The 15,644-nt window shown below is 41.0% G+C and overlaps 1 protein-coding gene across 2 annotated transcripts in view; it reads right to left on the bottom strand.

Moving 5' to 3' along the window:
- The window catches only part of fancl (FA complementation group L), a 41,287-nt gene that overhangs the window by 3,826 nt on the left and 21,817 nt on the right, over positions 1-15,644 (bottom strand). For both annotated transcript variants that reach the window (XM_080482336.1, XM_080482335.1), the window contains 3 exons: positions 3,384-3,534; positions 3,218-3,301; positions 116-161 (listed from right to left, as the gene is read on the bottom strand). In XM_080482336.1, coding sequence (XP_080338462.1) covers positions 116-161; positions 3,218-3,301; positions 3,384-3,534 — 281 coding nt within the window. The remainder of the gene's footprint in view (positions 1-115; positions 162-3,217; positions 3,302-3,383; positions 3,535-15,644) is intronic.

A 15,644-nucleotide genomic window follows, 5' to 3' on the forward strand; every position in this document is an offset into this window, starting at 1 on the left:
TTTGGAGATTTATTTCCAAACAAATCAATGCAACAACGCTGAGGCTCCATTCATGTGCATGTTTACGTGAACGTGGCGATTGCACAACCAAAGACTGAAAGAGACAGAATCTTACCACGAGTGCATGTTGGCGTTGAGCTTATTCCTCAGAGGAGTCACCGCTGCAAAAACAAGTGGAAATATTAGCTGCAGGATGCAAATTGAAGCACTAATAACGGCCACCTTACATTGTGTCTGAAGGCCGTTCCCACAGGTTTCATTGGATAGAAGCTCTTCGGAAAATGAGCCCACCTTCAGAGCCACACGCCTCTTATTTGAGGACAGATATGAACACTGGAAGCTTCCCGCTTTCCACAGGGGAGCTTTGTCTCCGTGCAGCACTCATCACTCTCACTATTTGTTATTCCTACATGCAAAAAGCAATATTTCTGCGCGACCCCCTGTATTTGAGGGTCGTTGCCACCTGCCCCCCCCCCCCCCCCCCCGCGCCTCCGTCTTGGCAGGAGAAGTGTGCACGCGTGTTTAATATCTTTTGAGTTGCATTGCTAGGCAACAGGCTAGGTGTCGCACGACCTTGGCCGACAATTGACGGGGAATAAAATGGAAAGCCGGAGCCCGGGCGGGGGCGAAAACGTGGTAGAACGAAGCGACAACAGTCGACACAAGCAGACGATCAGAGGGAGGAGGGCTCCCGGCTCAGATTGGGGTTTATTGGCGGGACTCGTCCTTAGTGTGTGTTATTGTGTGAAACCAGGAAGGACTGCTGTCACCACACAGAAGCAGGGACTTCGGGGGCAGTGGTGTTCTAGAGGAGTTTGCAGGTTTGAATCCTCCAGTGGACGAGTCACCACTGTGGTTCCCTGAAAAAGCCTTCACACCGTCCACGACTGAACAAGGTGAATTTAAATCATGGATTTTGCAGACTGTAGGAGCTGAACCTGCACCGACTCCATTTGATTCTGCAAGAATAAAATGTCATAAGCGTTCGGAGTCCATTCAGGGAAAAATACAGGCGCTAAACATGGGCAGAACTCTCGCCCTTGTGGTATTCTTATGTTTGGAGAAATTCTCAGCGTGTTAAAGACCGTTGAGTATTCGTTGATCAGCGTGGGTCTGAGCGTGTACCCAGTGTTGTACAGATAACTACTTCATGTCATACTGGGTTTCTTTTGGTTTGTTTAAGCCCCCCGCTGTGACTCCACAGACATCTGACACCCCGACCGTCCCAGAACTGTACAAAGCCCGGCCCATTTGAGCCGCGACCACGGATTTTCCCAACGATTCTCCCACGATTAAATTTTTCGCATCAGACGGCTGAAAATTGCACCGTCAGTGGAGCCGCTAGGTCCCGCTCACATCACAATGTTCTAAGTGGAAACGTGTTGTCTTTGCCTTTTCTTCTCAGACAGGTTTGGTGTTCACACGGCAAGATTTAGAAAATGATGTCTGTCTACGTGGGAAATGGGAAAAACGCTGTCAACGATGTAGCGAGCATGACAGGCCACAAGTTGGCACTATAGGTTGTTTTTGTAATGAAACCACACACACACATTGCACACAGAGAACAACAGATGGCACTAGAATGTCTGTGAACTCCCAGTGTTAACGTTTATAGCGTATCGTTCTCTGTGCGCATGCGAGTAGGAAAAACACCCAATAGCACTCACTAGTGGACAGAAATGAAAACTGCATAATTATCAGCATTTCTCCATTGTGATCATTCTTTAAAACGTGCATATGTGAAACTTTTTGAGAAGAAAAACTTCAAAGAGATGCGTTTTGACTTGAAACGTCATGGAAACGGGGCCTTGACCTTGAATTACTGACATTACTGGCGAGTTAATGAAGGAGTGACTGAGTGTGACTAAAGGTGTCAAGTGATTTAAGACTGCTTCAGTCTAATCATACCAACTCAAATTTGAATATATTCAAAAGAAACATTAGTTTTCAAATATTCTTTGTATGTACGGCTGATGTTTAGAGAAGTGCCTCCACCGTTACAGATTCTACCTGCAGAATCATCCAGAAGATCTTTAAATTTCATTCACCCCTCAGACACCAAACACACGGTGTTTAAGAGCTTCAGCAGGAAGTGCTTGGAGGCTTTTCTTTCACTTACACATTCCACAATAGTGTTTTGTAATCTCATGAAGCATCACTTTACATTTTCAAACTATTCAGGAGGCTTATTTTAAGAAACTTTCAGAAAAAGAATCTTACCAAAGTTCTTTTAGGGATCGTTCCAGTCAAACAGCTCTTGCTCATTCTAATAATGGTGATTCAAGGCAGGTGATTTGAATGAACACAAACTGCAACTGGGAGGAACACAGAGTTTTTTAAAAACTATTTACTTCTAAAAATGTCTCATGTAACTGTTGTTTTTCAAAAAGCCGTATGTGTTTTCCCAAGTCTTTTGTAATTAGTTTCAAGGATGCAGTAAGAAGTGCTGTACGGTGGAATCCACATATGGCCATATGTGGCCCTTGGCCGGCTCTCAGGGTGTCACTGGGAAATCCTGAATCACATGACGTTTACTGTTATTATTGGCTTCATCACATCCAAAAGAAAACCTTTTGGGTTCTTATTACTTTATTACAACTATTGGTTGTGTCGAGCATCTTGGCCAGCAGAGCCACTGTTTCACTGTGGATGAAATATTATTATTTATTGATTTGTTTATTTATTTACTGAACTCAAAACTTAGAAAAATGTAATCCTGATATCCACAGAAAAACTGTCGCAGTGCCACAGTACCTCATAAAAATTGTGTTTAAAAATAAAAAGGTTTTTATCAAGAATTAATTTGGTTTGGCCCTCTGAAGTTGATCTTTTACTTCTAACGTTGTGAAAGCCGCCTGACAGCGGACCTCTGAGGGGCAGAAGATGAAGGCAGCTCTAATGGCAGGGGCGTCGCATGATGCAAGCTGTCACTTATTTAGCTGGGATAATCACTGTGTGACCAGACGCTGTCAGCCGGCTCTTCCCTTGACGACCGTCACCTGTCCGCATCACCTGCAAATCCCCCCCAAAGTAGCTTAGAGCTGGTCCCGCCGCTCGCAGGGCGCCGATAGCTGCATTATGGCGAGGAGAGGATTTCCCACGCTCTAATACACTGTGTCAGTTTCGCGGGTGTAATAGTGCAGATACGCTTCTTGTGCCGGTGCACCGCCTGGGAACTGACTTTGAAGTGTTGCCACGTCTCTGGGGTCCTACCCACCATGCTCGGCTCCCAGCAGGCAGCACTCCGGCAGCATCTTTGGGTGTCTGGGATCCAGCTCCACTTTGATGGACACATTGTTTCCTGAACATGGAGGAGAGTCCTGGTGAGCACTCATGCAGCGTATACTGGAGAGAGACAAACCGTGCTGGTGTTTGACGCATACCGATGGCGATCCGCCTCATGGTGTCGGACCTGCTGGGTTTTTCTGGCTCCAGGATCCAGGTCTTGCTGTCAATCTCGTCCAGGACGTCCCAGAACTCCGCCAGGGACTCCAAGACCAGCAGGAACTGGGCGAGGAGCTGCTGCAGAGTGCTCTAGCAGAGCAGACCACAGGAGGGAAGTTACAACACCAGATCTAAGATCCCACTCTCCACCGTTCTGACCACCCTGCCCATTTTGATCTCGTCTGGAACCCTGGAGGAAAGCTAGAGTTCATCCTGTTGAGGTCATCAACAACCAATATGGTCTAACAAGTATGTTTGAATTTTGGCAGGAAACAAGAAAATCAAAAGAAAGCCAACAGAGAGACCGTGACCAAGGCTACGCTCACATTGCAGGTCAGATTTCTTGCTGGGATCTGATTTTTTAGGTGATCATTCACATTACATTTCAAACTGCCATTTGAACGTGATCAGACCCGATGGTTTCCAGAACTCTGAACGCACAAGACAGAAGTAAAAATGGACGCCACGCCGGTTAGCACCAAGGTTGCCAGATGTCACGCGCTGTTTCCAGCACAAACAACGTAAAACTCACACACCTCAATAAAAACCAGCCCAAATCTCAGCCTGTGTAGAAATCATGTTACAACTGTAAAACTATTAGAGTGTAATAAAGAACACGCCACAAACAAACAAATGCATGAAATTAAAAAAGCTAAAAGGTAAGAGTTTGGCTCCCCAATTGGGGGATACCGCCATATCTGGCAACACAGGTCAGCATCTAGATCCATTTTCAAGTGGTTGTGAAGCATGAGCCGACAAAATCTAGAAATAATGACTGAAGGAAGAAGAAGAATGAGAAAAAACGAGAGCTTTTAACATTTTGGCGGAGCCGTTTTCTCTGGCGCTTTTCCGCCACATCATGGCAGTCGCATGCAGAAAAATATCCGAATCGGTACCACATATGAAGGAGGCCTGGGTCTGGTGTGAAGAAAATTGGAATGTGAGCTTTAACACAGCCACAAAACAGGTCTGATATGAGTCAATGTCAGCAAAAAATATGAATTGGGTTCCTTTTCCCTGCAGCGTGAACCAAACGTGGGTTTTCGAGCCATGAGGTGAGAGAGCAAACCCTGACTGGAGCCTGATTTCAAATACATGCCGCTGTTTGTTTACCTCTAAGAATATGAAAGTCAAAGTAGAATCAGCGAGTTTGTATTAACCCGAAGCCTAATCAAAGGTTAGCAGCAGGAAAGGTCCAAGTATTCTTTCAGTATGTAGGTAAACTGCATAGCAGATTACTATTGCAACAACACATCATCAGTAGGGTAAAACTAACCTGTCTCACGAAGGTCTAATCCAGCTCACGTTCCAATGTTGTCATGCATTCTTATGTTGTCTTAGTTGTTAGTACATCCAGTACAGTGCACATTGTAGTTTCTAATCCACGCAAAAGTATTCATTTAAAATTAGGTCTAATTTATTGCCTTTAGTTTTCAACGTTTCTAAACATCTGAAGCTTCGTTACCCCGGCGTCTTGCCGAGACATGTTGGAGATTTGTTTGTAACATTCAGCCGTTCCTTGAAGGAATCCTCATTTCTGCCCTCTTTCATTGGTCACACGAGCTATGCTCTTCACAGCACTGCCCCCACAGGTCAGCAGTGGTATTACTCTGTTTAATATCTATAAACTTGCTGGAAATGAAGCAAATGACTCAGTAATGAACACAGAAGATGGACAGAAGCTGTCTGCATCTGTCTGAGGATTTAGCGTCAAGAACTTTGGGTGTTGGGTGTCGCTGTCGGAGGTCTGTCATCTTTATTTCCCATTGTCCTCCAAAACAAATGAGCTATATAACCACCTGAGCCTACAATGGTTTATAAAAGTTTTGTTGGTATTGTAGTCACCAAAGCAATATTATGTTTATGTAATCTATAAATTACAAGTATAAGTATAAGTTACAATATAAGTTTTTTTAGCCATTCCAGATGTTTTTTGTTGCACAGCCATTTTAACTGTTATCATTAATTTTATCTCCATTAACAATTAAAATCAAATTTGTCAACATTGAATACACTGTACTATTTTTCTGACACTGTTTATTTTTTTCCAGGACGGATTCATTTGGTGTATATAATATGGAATAAATTCAGTTTGATTGTCGTCAAATGACTTCAATTTAAAATAATTCTGTGAGGAGAATTTGAAGAAAAATGGGAATTAATGGAAACTCAAAGAATAATATTTCTCAAACCTTTAACTGACAATCCTTGGATCCAGGCCAATAAGAAAATCTTTCTGGCATGTTAAAGTCTGGTCAAAGCCATTCACTGCGAGGAGTTATGTGAAACGAGGACGAGGTGGCGCCTGCCTTGTTTTGAGCACTCTGAGCCAGATTAGTGGAATATTTATGTTGTGTGTGACTTCACAGTGAAAAAACCAGAGAAGAAGCAGCGTGCGAAACTTTCAGCCCTGAAGGAATTGAAGGTGTTTGATAACTCTTTTATTTTTCTTTTCACCAAGGTCTCACACTTTAATGAGCCGGTTGAGGCGATGGCTTGTTCACAATCGTCATTAGGAAAAGGCCAGGTGATGAAAATTTCAAAGCTTCGCAAACACTGACTCCTCAAACCATGTCCCGACGATCAGCAGCCATCGGCTCCTCGGAGCGGCTCGGAATTAGTATAATTGATGCCCACAAAGCAGAAAGCAGGTAGTCATTTTTCTCTCTTCATAACATAATTAAGTGGCAGTTGAAGGGAACAGCTGAGGTCGAGTCGAGGTTTGGGAGACTGAGAAAAGTTTCCAGCTTGTAGGAGTTCTTCAAAGACACATCAGGACCCGCACTTGACTGCAAACAACCTTCAGGAAGGCTGAGACTGATAGACGCCAAGACAAACCGTCATGAAGTGCTCAGAGGCATCCAGCGCATTGAAGGTTTCTTCTTTGTCTGTTTGAGCTTTAAGTTTTCTGAACACACAGTTATACTGATCACCTGGAAATCAAACAGACCTCCATCTCACACTCGCTGGATAGAAGACATTCCATGATTCATAGGACTGGAAGAGATTCAGCTCTTAGCTGTTGGTTTAGCCAATAAATTCAACAATATGTGAGGTCCATCTTAATGTAAAAAGGATTACGATCTCGCAGAGGAACTGATATATTTTAAAGTGAAGGATGTGTAACCAAGATGGGCCTGGAACTGCATGTCTTAACATATTCTCTCTTTTTATTTTCTAATGACGGATGTGGGTTTTTTGTGATTTTGTTTGGTGTGTTTTCTTTGCTTTGTTTGATTATTTTTAAGTTTTGCTCTTTGATGGTAATTTTTTTTACTGTGATTACACTTGATAATTTTTTTTACTGTGATTACACTTGATTTATCTATTAGGATGCACAGATACTACTTTTTTTAAAAGAGAAGTACGAGTACCGACCTTTAGCTACTTGCCTATACAGAGTACTGATACAAGTAGGTATTAAATGAGCTGAGGTCTAATTCATACTTTATACTCAAATGATAGGCTATGTTACTGTGAACCACCTCTGCACAGCCTCTGTGTTGATGCTACACACACATCCAACAGCGTTACACTCTACAGCGCGTGTCAAAGTCAAGGCCAGCTCGGGCTTAAAAGTTTGATGGTTCCCAGTAGACGTGCAGTGTGCAAGTGCAAACCTTGGGGTGAGCGTCTATTGGGAATTGCATTGAGGCATGGACACGGAGGGACGAGGGCCCGACGAGGCACACCGTGCAGCGGGGAGGGAGGCAGGGGCGACTGCTCCCTCCAGCCGCAGCCCAAGCCCTGGGCGGAGTGGTGTTGAGAATGAAAAAGCTTAAAACATTAAATTGTCTATTGTGTATGCACTTTTGCACCTACTGCAAAATATATTTGATCAAGTAGTGAGGTTTGTTTCTTCGAGCTCGCCGCATCTTTGTAAAACTGCATTGACCATAAAGGGACGACACTAGACTGCAGTGTATAAGCATCAATGCAATTTTAAACAAGTAGGCTTGATCCCAAAACGTCCAGGAAGAGAATAATTGATGCAGATGGAAGGATATTTCATGAATGATGGAAAGGCTAAAACATGTTTGTGCTTCAAGGAGAAAAACCCGGTATGTCTTTTGTGTTATGAGGCATATGGCGGTCATCAAAGAGTACAATACACGTCAGCATTTTGACACAAAGCACGGACCTAAGTATGCCAAAGTTAGCCTTAACAGAGCAATTTGCAAACATATTTTTTTTACATCTATACAAATGCATATGTAATATTTGTAATATCAATAAGTAATGAAGTCAGAGTAATTTAAAATTGAGGAGTAGTTACGTTTATTTTACATTATATTTGGTTCCATTTAGTTCCATTTATACTGTCCTACAGTTACATGTGGCCCTTTGAGGGGAACCATTATGCGGACGTGGCCCTCGGTCTACAAAGCAGCTGCTTTAGCCAGGTATAAATACTGGGGAAATCGGGCTTTCTCAGTTTCTGGCTGCAGACTCTTGAACAAACTACCCCTGACATGCGCCAAATCTGGCCTCTTTAAACTCAGCCTCAAAACCGATATTTAATCCTCAGTAATATGGTGACATTTTATTTGATTTGATTTTACTCTGTTATATAGCGTATGTTTTCACTCTTGTTCTTTTTAAATTCCTTTCTTTCTCATTTTACTGGAAGGCACTCTGGTCACCTTGAGCGTTGTGAGGGCATTTATAAATAAATGTTGATTGATTGATTGATTGATTGTAGACCGAGGGATCAATATCAATGAGTGTATCAGTCATACGTTTATCATGTTTAGCATGTAGCATCTCTGGTGTGTGAGCCCAGAAACTCTTTAGCATGTAGCATGTAGCATGGCTGGGAGTACAATCCTCTACATTCATTTAAGAGTGCCGGGCCACCATTCCTAAATCCTCGCCGCCGCTCCTTCAGATTTCCCTTTTTCTTTAATTGACACAAATACACCAACTCTGGAAGTCTCCACCTTCACAGCAGAGTCCTGCACTGGGTCCAGTATGTCCTCTGGTGCACAGTGTGCTCAGTGGAAGAGACTGAACACAGGCAGCTTGTTGGCTGCTAAAGCCACGTCAAGCAGCAGCAGCTCCATTTCAGTGCAGTTTAAGGCAGCGACTCTCCAGCCGTCATATGGACCTTCAATTTTCGAAAAAGACGAACGAAAGAATAGCGCACAGCTTGCTCAAAGCCGTCTAAATTATGTGTACAATCAATCCTCAGGCGAGGGGACCCAGCAATTAGGGAGGACGCATCGTCTTGCGTGGAGAGGTTTTAACTGTTAACAAACCTCAATGAGGGACAGCCTCCCGCAGCTCGGTCCTGCTGTCAAGTTTACATCAGTCAAACATAAGGCCCGTGGGCCAAAGCTGGCCGCTAAAGGCTCCAATCTGGTCCCAGAATCCACCAAGCAAGGTGATTATATAGGCTTATATTTTTTTTTTTTGACATTTCACTGTATTTTGCATTAAAACTGACTTTATGTTGAGATTGTAGCCATTTTCAGTAGTAATTGTGTGATCTTGTAAAATTATAGACAGTTTCATCACAAACACTGTGCACCACAACAAAGCAAAAACTTTCAAGTGTAGCTTTAATGGTTATTATAGCAATATTTTACCAGTCCAGCCCACTCAAGATGATGTGGCCCCTGAAGTTGAATTTTATTTAGTCTACATACATATACACAGGTATATCTCAAAACATTAGAATATCATGAAAATGTTAAATATTTTTTGTCACTCATTTCAGAAAGTCAATCCCATATATGATATAGGCTCATGACACAGAGTGAAATATTTCAAGCCTTTATTTCTTGAAATTTTGATGATTATGGCTCACAGATAAGATATGACGAAGGCTGTTTGTGACGATGAAAAAAATCTGAGTTCATGTGTCTCCTTCTGCTGCAGCTGCATAAAGAAGCGGTTGCTATTCCCAAAACTCCTGAGGGTCAAGGACGGTGACAAACGTCAGCTTTTCATGGTCTTGGAAATAATATAATGGCATGTAACATAGTTGCAGTGTGAAGTTGTAGTGAAGCAAATAAATTGCACTGGACCTCCGTGCGCTTGGAGTGCTGCGGTGCGTTCAATGACCTCTTGGAAAAGTCCATCTTGAAAATGGTTTCGACAATAAATCTGCAACCAAATGTCTTTATCTTCTCCTTTAGCCATTGTAGGTTGACAAAACCGCTATTAAATCAACACAACTATATTTTTGTTTGTGCAGCGTGCTACAGATGCAGTCAGCTAGCGCTGGAGAGTGAACTCTCTGACGATCCAATCAGAGGGCTTGAATACACTGACGTCACACTCGGCCTTCTAGAAGGTCCTGAGTCGCCAATATCAAAATCTGATTGGTTGAAGCAGCAGCGTGAGAGACGCTTGGTTTACACTGCAGACGCCTGCAGAATTGAATCTGAAGGCCTCAGACAGATTTCTTTACCTGGCAACAGGTGATGGCTGAAATGTGATTGGTTAAAAGCTTTAATATGGAAGTACACGTCTGGAAGCAGCAGCCAGGGGAGAAGCTATGAGAAGAAGCAGATAGATTGTTTGGAATTATCTAAGAAGTATTTATGGACAAAATATAATCAATATCCGTCTGTGATTCTGATATTTTTCCTAGGCCTGCAGAGAAGGCCTTGCAGGCCTTGACGGCCCGCCACTGATATATATATATATATATATATATATATATATATAAGTACTGTCAAAAATAACGCATTCATGTAATTAATTGATTTGAAACGTTTAATTCGTAAAAAAAAAAATGTACGCAGTTTTGTTTACTTCCGTTTTTGTCTGGTTTTTTTACTCCCTTACTGGAGAAGCATGTGCAGCGTCTCTGGGTGCAGCACCGTAACTACAGAGCAGCACAATCCTGAGTGGAATAATATTAAGGTAGAAAGTTTCACTTTTAAAAGTTAGCTGATGGCTGGTTGATATTACAGTATATTATTGCCATTTGTTCATGTAATAAGTTCACGACTTTGTTTCTAGCAATATTAAAATTCTCAAAGTGGTGGACCTGCACTCTAACAAAACCCAGACTTATGTTAGATGTTTATTATTACATTTATTTATGTTCTCATTATTTTTGCTAATCTTTGAGAGAAACAGCATTCATGCAAAGTTAAAACGACGCTATAAAAACAGTCTTTGAATTTAAATATAGCTTCTGTGTGTTCAGTCGACATTAATTCCGTGGTTTTCCCTGAATAAATATCCATTGCAAGCTTCAGTCGTCAGTAGAAAAAAAATGCGACTAATTGCAAATAATTACAGAAAATTGTGCAATTAGTAAAAAAAATTGTATCGATTGACAGCACTAATAACGATATATATATATATATATATATATATATATATATATATATATATATATATATTGGTTCAGTTATGCGATTTAAAATAAGTATGTTTCTTCCATAACATATTATTTAGTGTTTTGTTCATTCAATATCAAGTGGTCCTACAATTTATCACACACAATGTCACAACGTAGTATTCAGTAGTCCACAATGCATTGGAATGCACCGTTTAAGGTCTATTTTTTTTCAAAATTTTGGGGTTACGCTACTTTTTTGCGCCATGTATTTATTTTTATTTTATATTTGCTCCCCCTGCTGAAAAAAATCCGAGAGGAAACACTGAAATCCTCCTGATCCACTGAGCAGTTAATCTAATGAGTAACACTGGGTTAACTCTACTGGTCTGAATGTCTCTGCTGATTAAGTTGCTGGCGTCGGCGAACCATCAGTCACCTTCTCTTCATATTTTGGCAGAACATCATTTACACTCCGTCTTGCTTTTGTCATTCTCATTAATATTAAAGAGTCTAAAACCGCAGACATCTCTCACCACCGCTTGTCTACCTGCTTCTGATGTTGCTGAGAGATGTAATACTCGCTGGGTTGAATCAGGGATCTGTTTATGAGTACGAGTACCCTGTGCAGTATGGGCCTTGATATGGTATTGGTGCAGCCCTACTACATACTTTTACAAAATTTGTATATTTGAACATGGTCTGATGGAAAAGCCAATAAACAATGTTGGGGAAAAAAAAGATGTCTGAACACGGCGATTGCTCTGAATAGTTTTTAGCATGTAGAGTGAATTCACCAGTCTGCCTCCTTTAAATGCAATTTAGCCTCAATTTAATGTGGCAGTTCTTCATTTTAATGACATCCAGCAAACTGTCCAAACTTTTCTTTGACTTTGGAGTTGGGATACCTAAATGAACACTCTGAAAAGTCATTGTGTGTTTTTAGCATTACTTACACGCCACAAAGACAATTGTTGATCTATTAGTCGTAGATTGATCAATAAAGAAAGTAATTGTCAATTCAAGTGAAAAGTAAATCAAGCTAACTGATGTATGACGCTTGAAACGCCTCAGCGAGAAACGTGTGATTAGGTTTACTATCAAAGAGAAAGGAGTGAGAGAGTGAGGAAAAAGAGGATCCTGCAATTTCATTATTAGTCAGTGAAAACATCTCAAAGCTCCCAACATTTGGAGGAAACCAAAAGAAGGGGAGCAGACAACAAATGACCATTTGGTAAAAGCTGAAAAACCTAAGGTGCACACACACACACACACACACACCTGCTCACACGCATGTAAAGGAAGAGAAAAGGAGGCTGATGGAGGTGTGGGTGAGTGCTACAGATGGAATGAGAGAGAAAAAATTAGGGGGAAAAATGAACCAAAAATTATGGGTCATTGTGCCAGCACAGTGCACACAATTAAGCATCGTCCAGGTGCAGAGAGCCTCAGCAATTACAGCCCAATTAATGCCAGTGGTATGATTACGGTTACGGCTCGGGATAACTGCGCTCAACCCAGTTCAGAGAGAAGGAAATGAAAAAAAGGAGGAAGAAGAAGAGGTGGTAATTGAATTCCTGCAGAATGTGAGAGAAGAACGTGTGCGAGAGCAACCAGACTGGAGGGAAGCATGAAAGAGAGCCGAGATTTGCTCCTTGGCCGTCTCAATCAGTCGTCTTTATCCATTTATGATATCTCTTTCTGACCTTCCTCGCAGAAGCCAGACGGGATGAATCCACTCCTTTCTACTCAAAAGGCTAAACTTCACTCACTTTAAACCTTCAGCCGTTCTAAATCTTTTGTACAAAATGAGCTCTCACTATTTTGTTCTAATCCAGGGGTCTTCAATCCGGGCCTCGAGAGCCGATGTCCTGCACGTTTTAGCTCTCCCGGCTTCAGAACACCTCAATCTAATGTTGAGGCGATGATTAAGCTTGTAAAAAAAGCCCAATAACGAGCCCGATTGCATTCAGGTGTGATGCACCTGTTAGAGACCTAAAACTTGCAGGACACCAGCTCTCAAGACCCGGTGAGTGATTTGCTGGTATTAACGACGTGTACGATGTGTATTTTTTTTAAGTGATACTTCAGACTAAAATTATTCCAGTGATAAGAACTTTGCAGTAGTAACAAACAACTTTGGTTCAATCAACTCCGTCGTGCAGAAGAGATGTATAAGAGTTCAGTATCTTTCTCCATTTTACTGTTCTGGTTCGTGTGAACCCGTCTCAAATGCTCTCATTGGCCGAGGTGCGTGATGACACCCATCCCAAGCCAGTACTCATCAGCAGAGCTATTCAGAGCCAATGAGCAACAAATTAAAAAAATAACAAGACTAAAAACTAAAACTGTGTTTCTGCATGAGGAAATAGTTGCATGTGTTCATATATTACTGTGTCAACATGATGACCTGTTAACCTGCCCAGCCCTGATATATATATAAAAATATAAAATTGGGCTGAGCGATATGGTATTTTATCAAGATCTTGATATTCTTAGGCCATATCACGATACACGATATATATCTCAATATTGTGCCTCAACAATGGACACTTTTGATGCACGCAATTAAAGTTTGACATTAAAACATTCTCGTTTATATATATGCTAATGTTTAACTTGGATGCAATAAGGGGGAAATCACAACAAAGTGAAATTTGCCAAAACAGTATTTATTACACAGTAAATCATTAAATTCTCATTCCTTTTTTTTCTTCTCTCACGTGAATAAACAACGCAGATATTTATAGTGGTTTATGTGTTTATGTGCAGAAGTCTACTTCTAAATTTTTATGTGGTCTGTCTTCTTCTGCTTTTTTATTGTGTTTGGTGAGTCACAGCGCCCCTAAAGGCATGGCATGTGTACTACATGCCCTGAAGCCTCGTGTTGAGCCGTGTTCATAGTGAGGTGTGGACGGTTTTTTGGGAGAAGGCCAGGGAGGAAAAAGATTGTTTTTTTTGTCGTGTGGATGTACCCTCAGTTTACAACAACTAAAGAGAAAGAGTAGAATTTTGATTCAATAAGTGAGTTTTACAATCATTTCTAGCTAAACAAAGCTTCTGCCAATAGTGCTTTTAGCTTCAGACATCTTAGTTGCTCCAAAAATAGACTATTGAGTATATTTGCAATGGCAATGTGAGTATCGGATCGGGAAAGTATCGGTATCGGCCGATACTCAATTCTGAAAAATCGGATCGGTATCGGGGGCAAAAAAGTGTGATAATATATATATATCATGAAAGCAGCACTTTTGAATTCACCATCGCCTGCTCCTTTAAGTAGAAGCGATTGTGATTTTCTCAACTCAAACACTTTACTGAAACAAAAGCCAACAGCAGAAAGTAAACCACAACAAAAGATGTCTCAATAACTTGTCATGTGTCTTTGAGCATTAATTACAGCCTGACAGCGACGTCTCCTGCTGTTAAAAAATGGGACTTATTGTCTGCCGAGGCATAGCGTCCCATTGTTGTTGAAGGGCGGCCCTCAGGTCATTGAGCTTCTGGGTTACAGAAATAAGAGCCCCAAACGGCAACCGAGCTAATCCCAGATTACAAAATGCTGCGCAAAACGTACGGAAACATAGAACGGTTGAACATGTGCATTCAAAAGTTTAGAAAAGTCACATTAGGTCCACATGTTAAGGTTTTAATGTGTGAAATTTCACAGAAAATCCCAAACTTGTAAGTGTAAATGAACTAGGGCTGAAACAACCAATCAATTGAATCGATTAAAATCAATCATCAAAATAGCCATCAACTAATTTAGTCATCGATTTGCTGGTTGATAATTTTTTTTTACCGTAAGCAGTCTTTTCTTTTTCCTTCAAATGTTTTTTGTTTTTAGCAGCTACCACAGTGTGGCAGTAATGAGCCACCAGGGGCTGTAATCTACCAGCACAGCAGTAAAAGAAGTGAACAGCCAATAGTTGGCCTTGATTTGAATCACGTGTGTCACAGCACAGTCGGTGCTTTCAGCAATATGGCGGAGGCGGCTGTCGAAAGGTCCAACAAACAGGAGGAAAGAAAAACATTGGGGGAGAAAACTTCAAGACAAAAGTCATCCAAAGTGTTGAAGCACTTCACATTAACGCCACAAAAAAGACGTATGACCTGCAAACTGAGTCAAGGCTGAGAAGAAGTTTATCTTTGTGTCCAGTTATTGATCATGAAGCTCATTGTGTTCCTTTTGAGCTGATTTAGAGATGTTACTTAAATAAAATGCTGTGAAATGCAGTTGTCTTGTTTTGTTCTTAATAAACAAACAAAGTATATATATATATATATATATATATATATATATATATATATATATATGTATCGTCATAAATAAAAATAATAAAAATAATCAACACATTAATCGAGTAGCAAAATAATTGTTACTTGCAGCTCTAAAATGAGCTCCATTTACCATTGATGGTCCTGTGAAGAGGGCATCACTCCAACTTCCTACGGCGCTCTTTAGTAATTTCAGCACTGTTTATGTGGTTGTATGACGGCTCTCCAGTTCCAACTAGTGGCGAGCAGCTGCTTGACAGTTAATCTGATATCTAACTAATATTTCGGGCTTTCAAGGGGGAGAACTTTTAATAGCTAAGCTGACTAATCAAATGCATTCCTGGTTTCTGACATTTAGATTACTATAATTTAACCTTCTGTTAGATGTCAATCTCTCAACAGAAAACACATTTATTACTGTTATTATTATTACCCTTATTTTTTTATTCCAATAAAAATGTCCAGTGGCCTGCCTCAGCTATTCAGGACAACAATCCATGTTTTCAAATGCCGTCAGCAAAAAGCCACGATATCTTGGAAATACTGCAGAGTCATGGTATTTCATTTATTTCTCGTCCACTTCTTCCATCCTGATTCCCTCACCTTACTTACTTCATCTCTTAAT

The sequence above is a fragment of the Lipophrys pholis genome (assembly GCF_963383615.2).
Source record: "Lipophrys pholis genome assembly, chromosome: 15".
Taxonomy (NCBI): Eukaryota; Metazoa; Chordata; class Actinopteri; order Blenniiformes; family Blenniidae; genus Lipophrys; species Lipophrys pholis.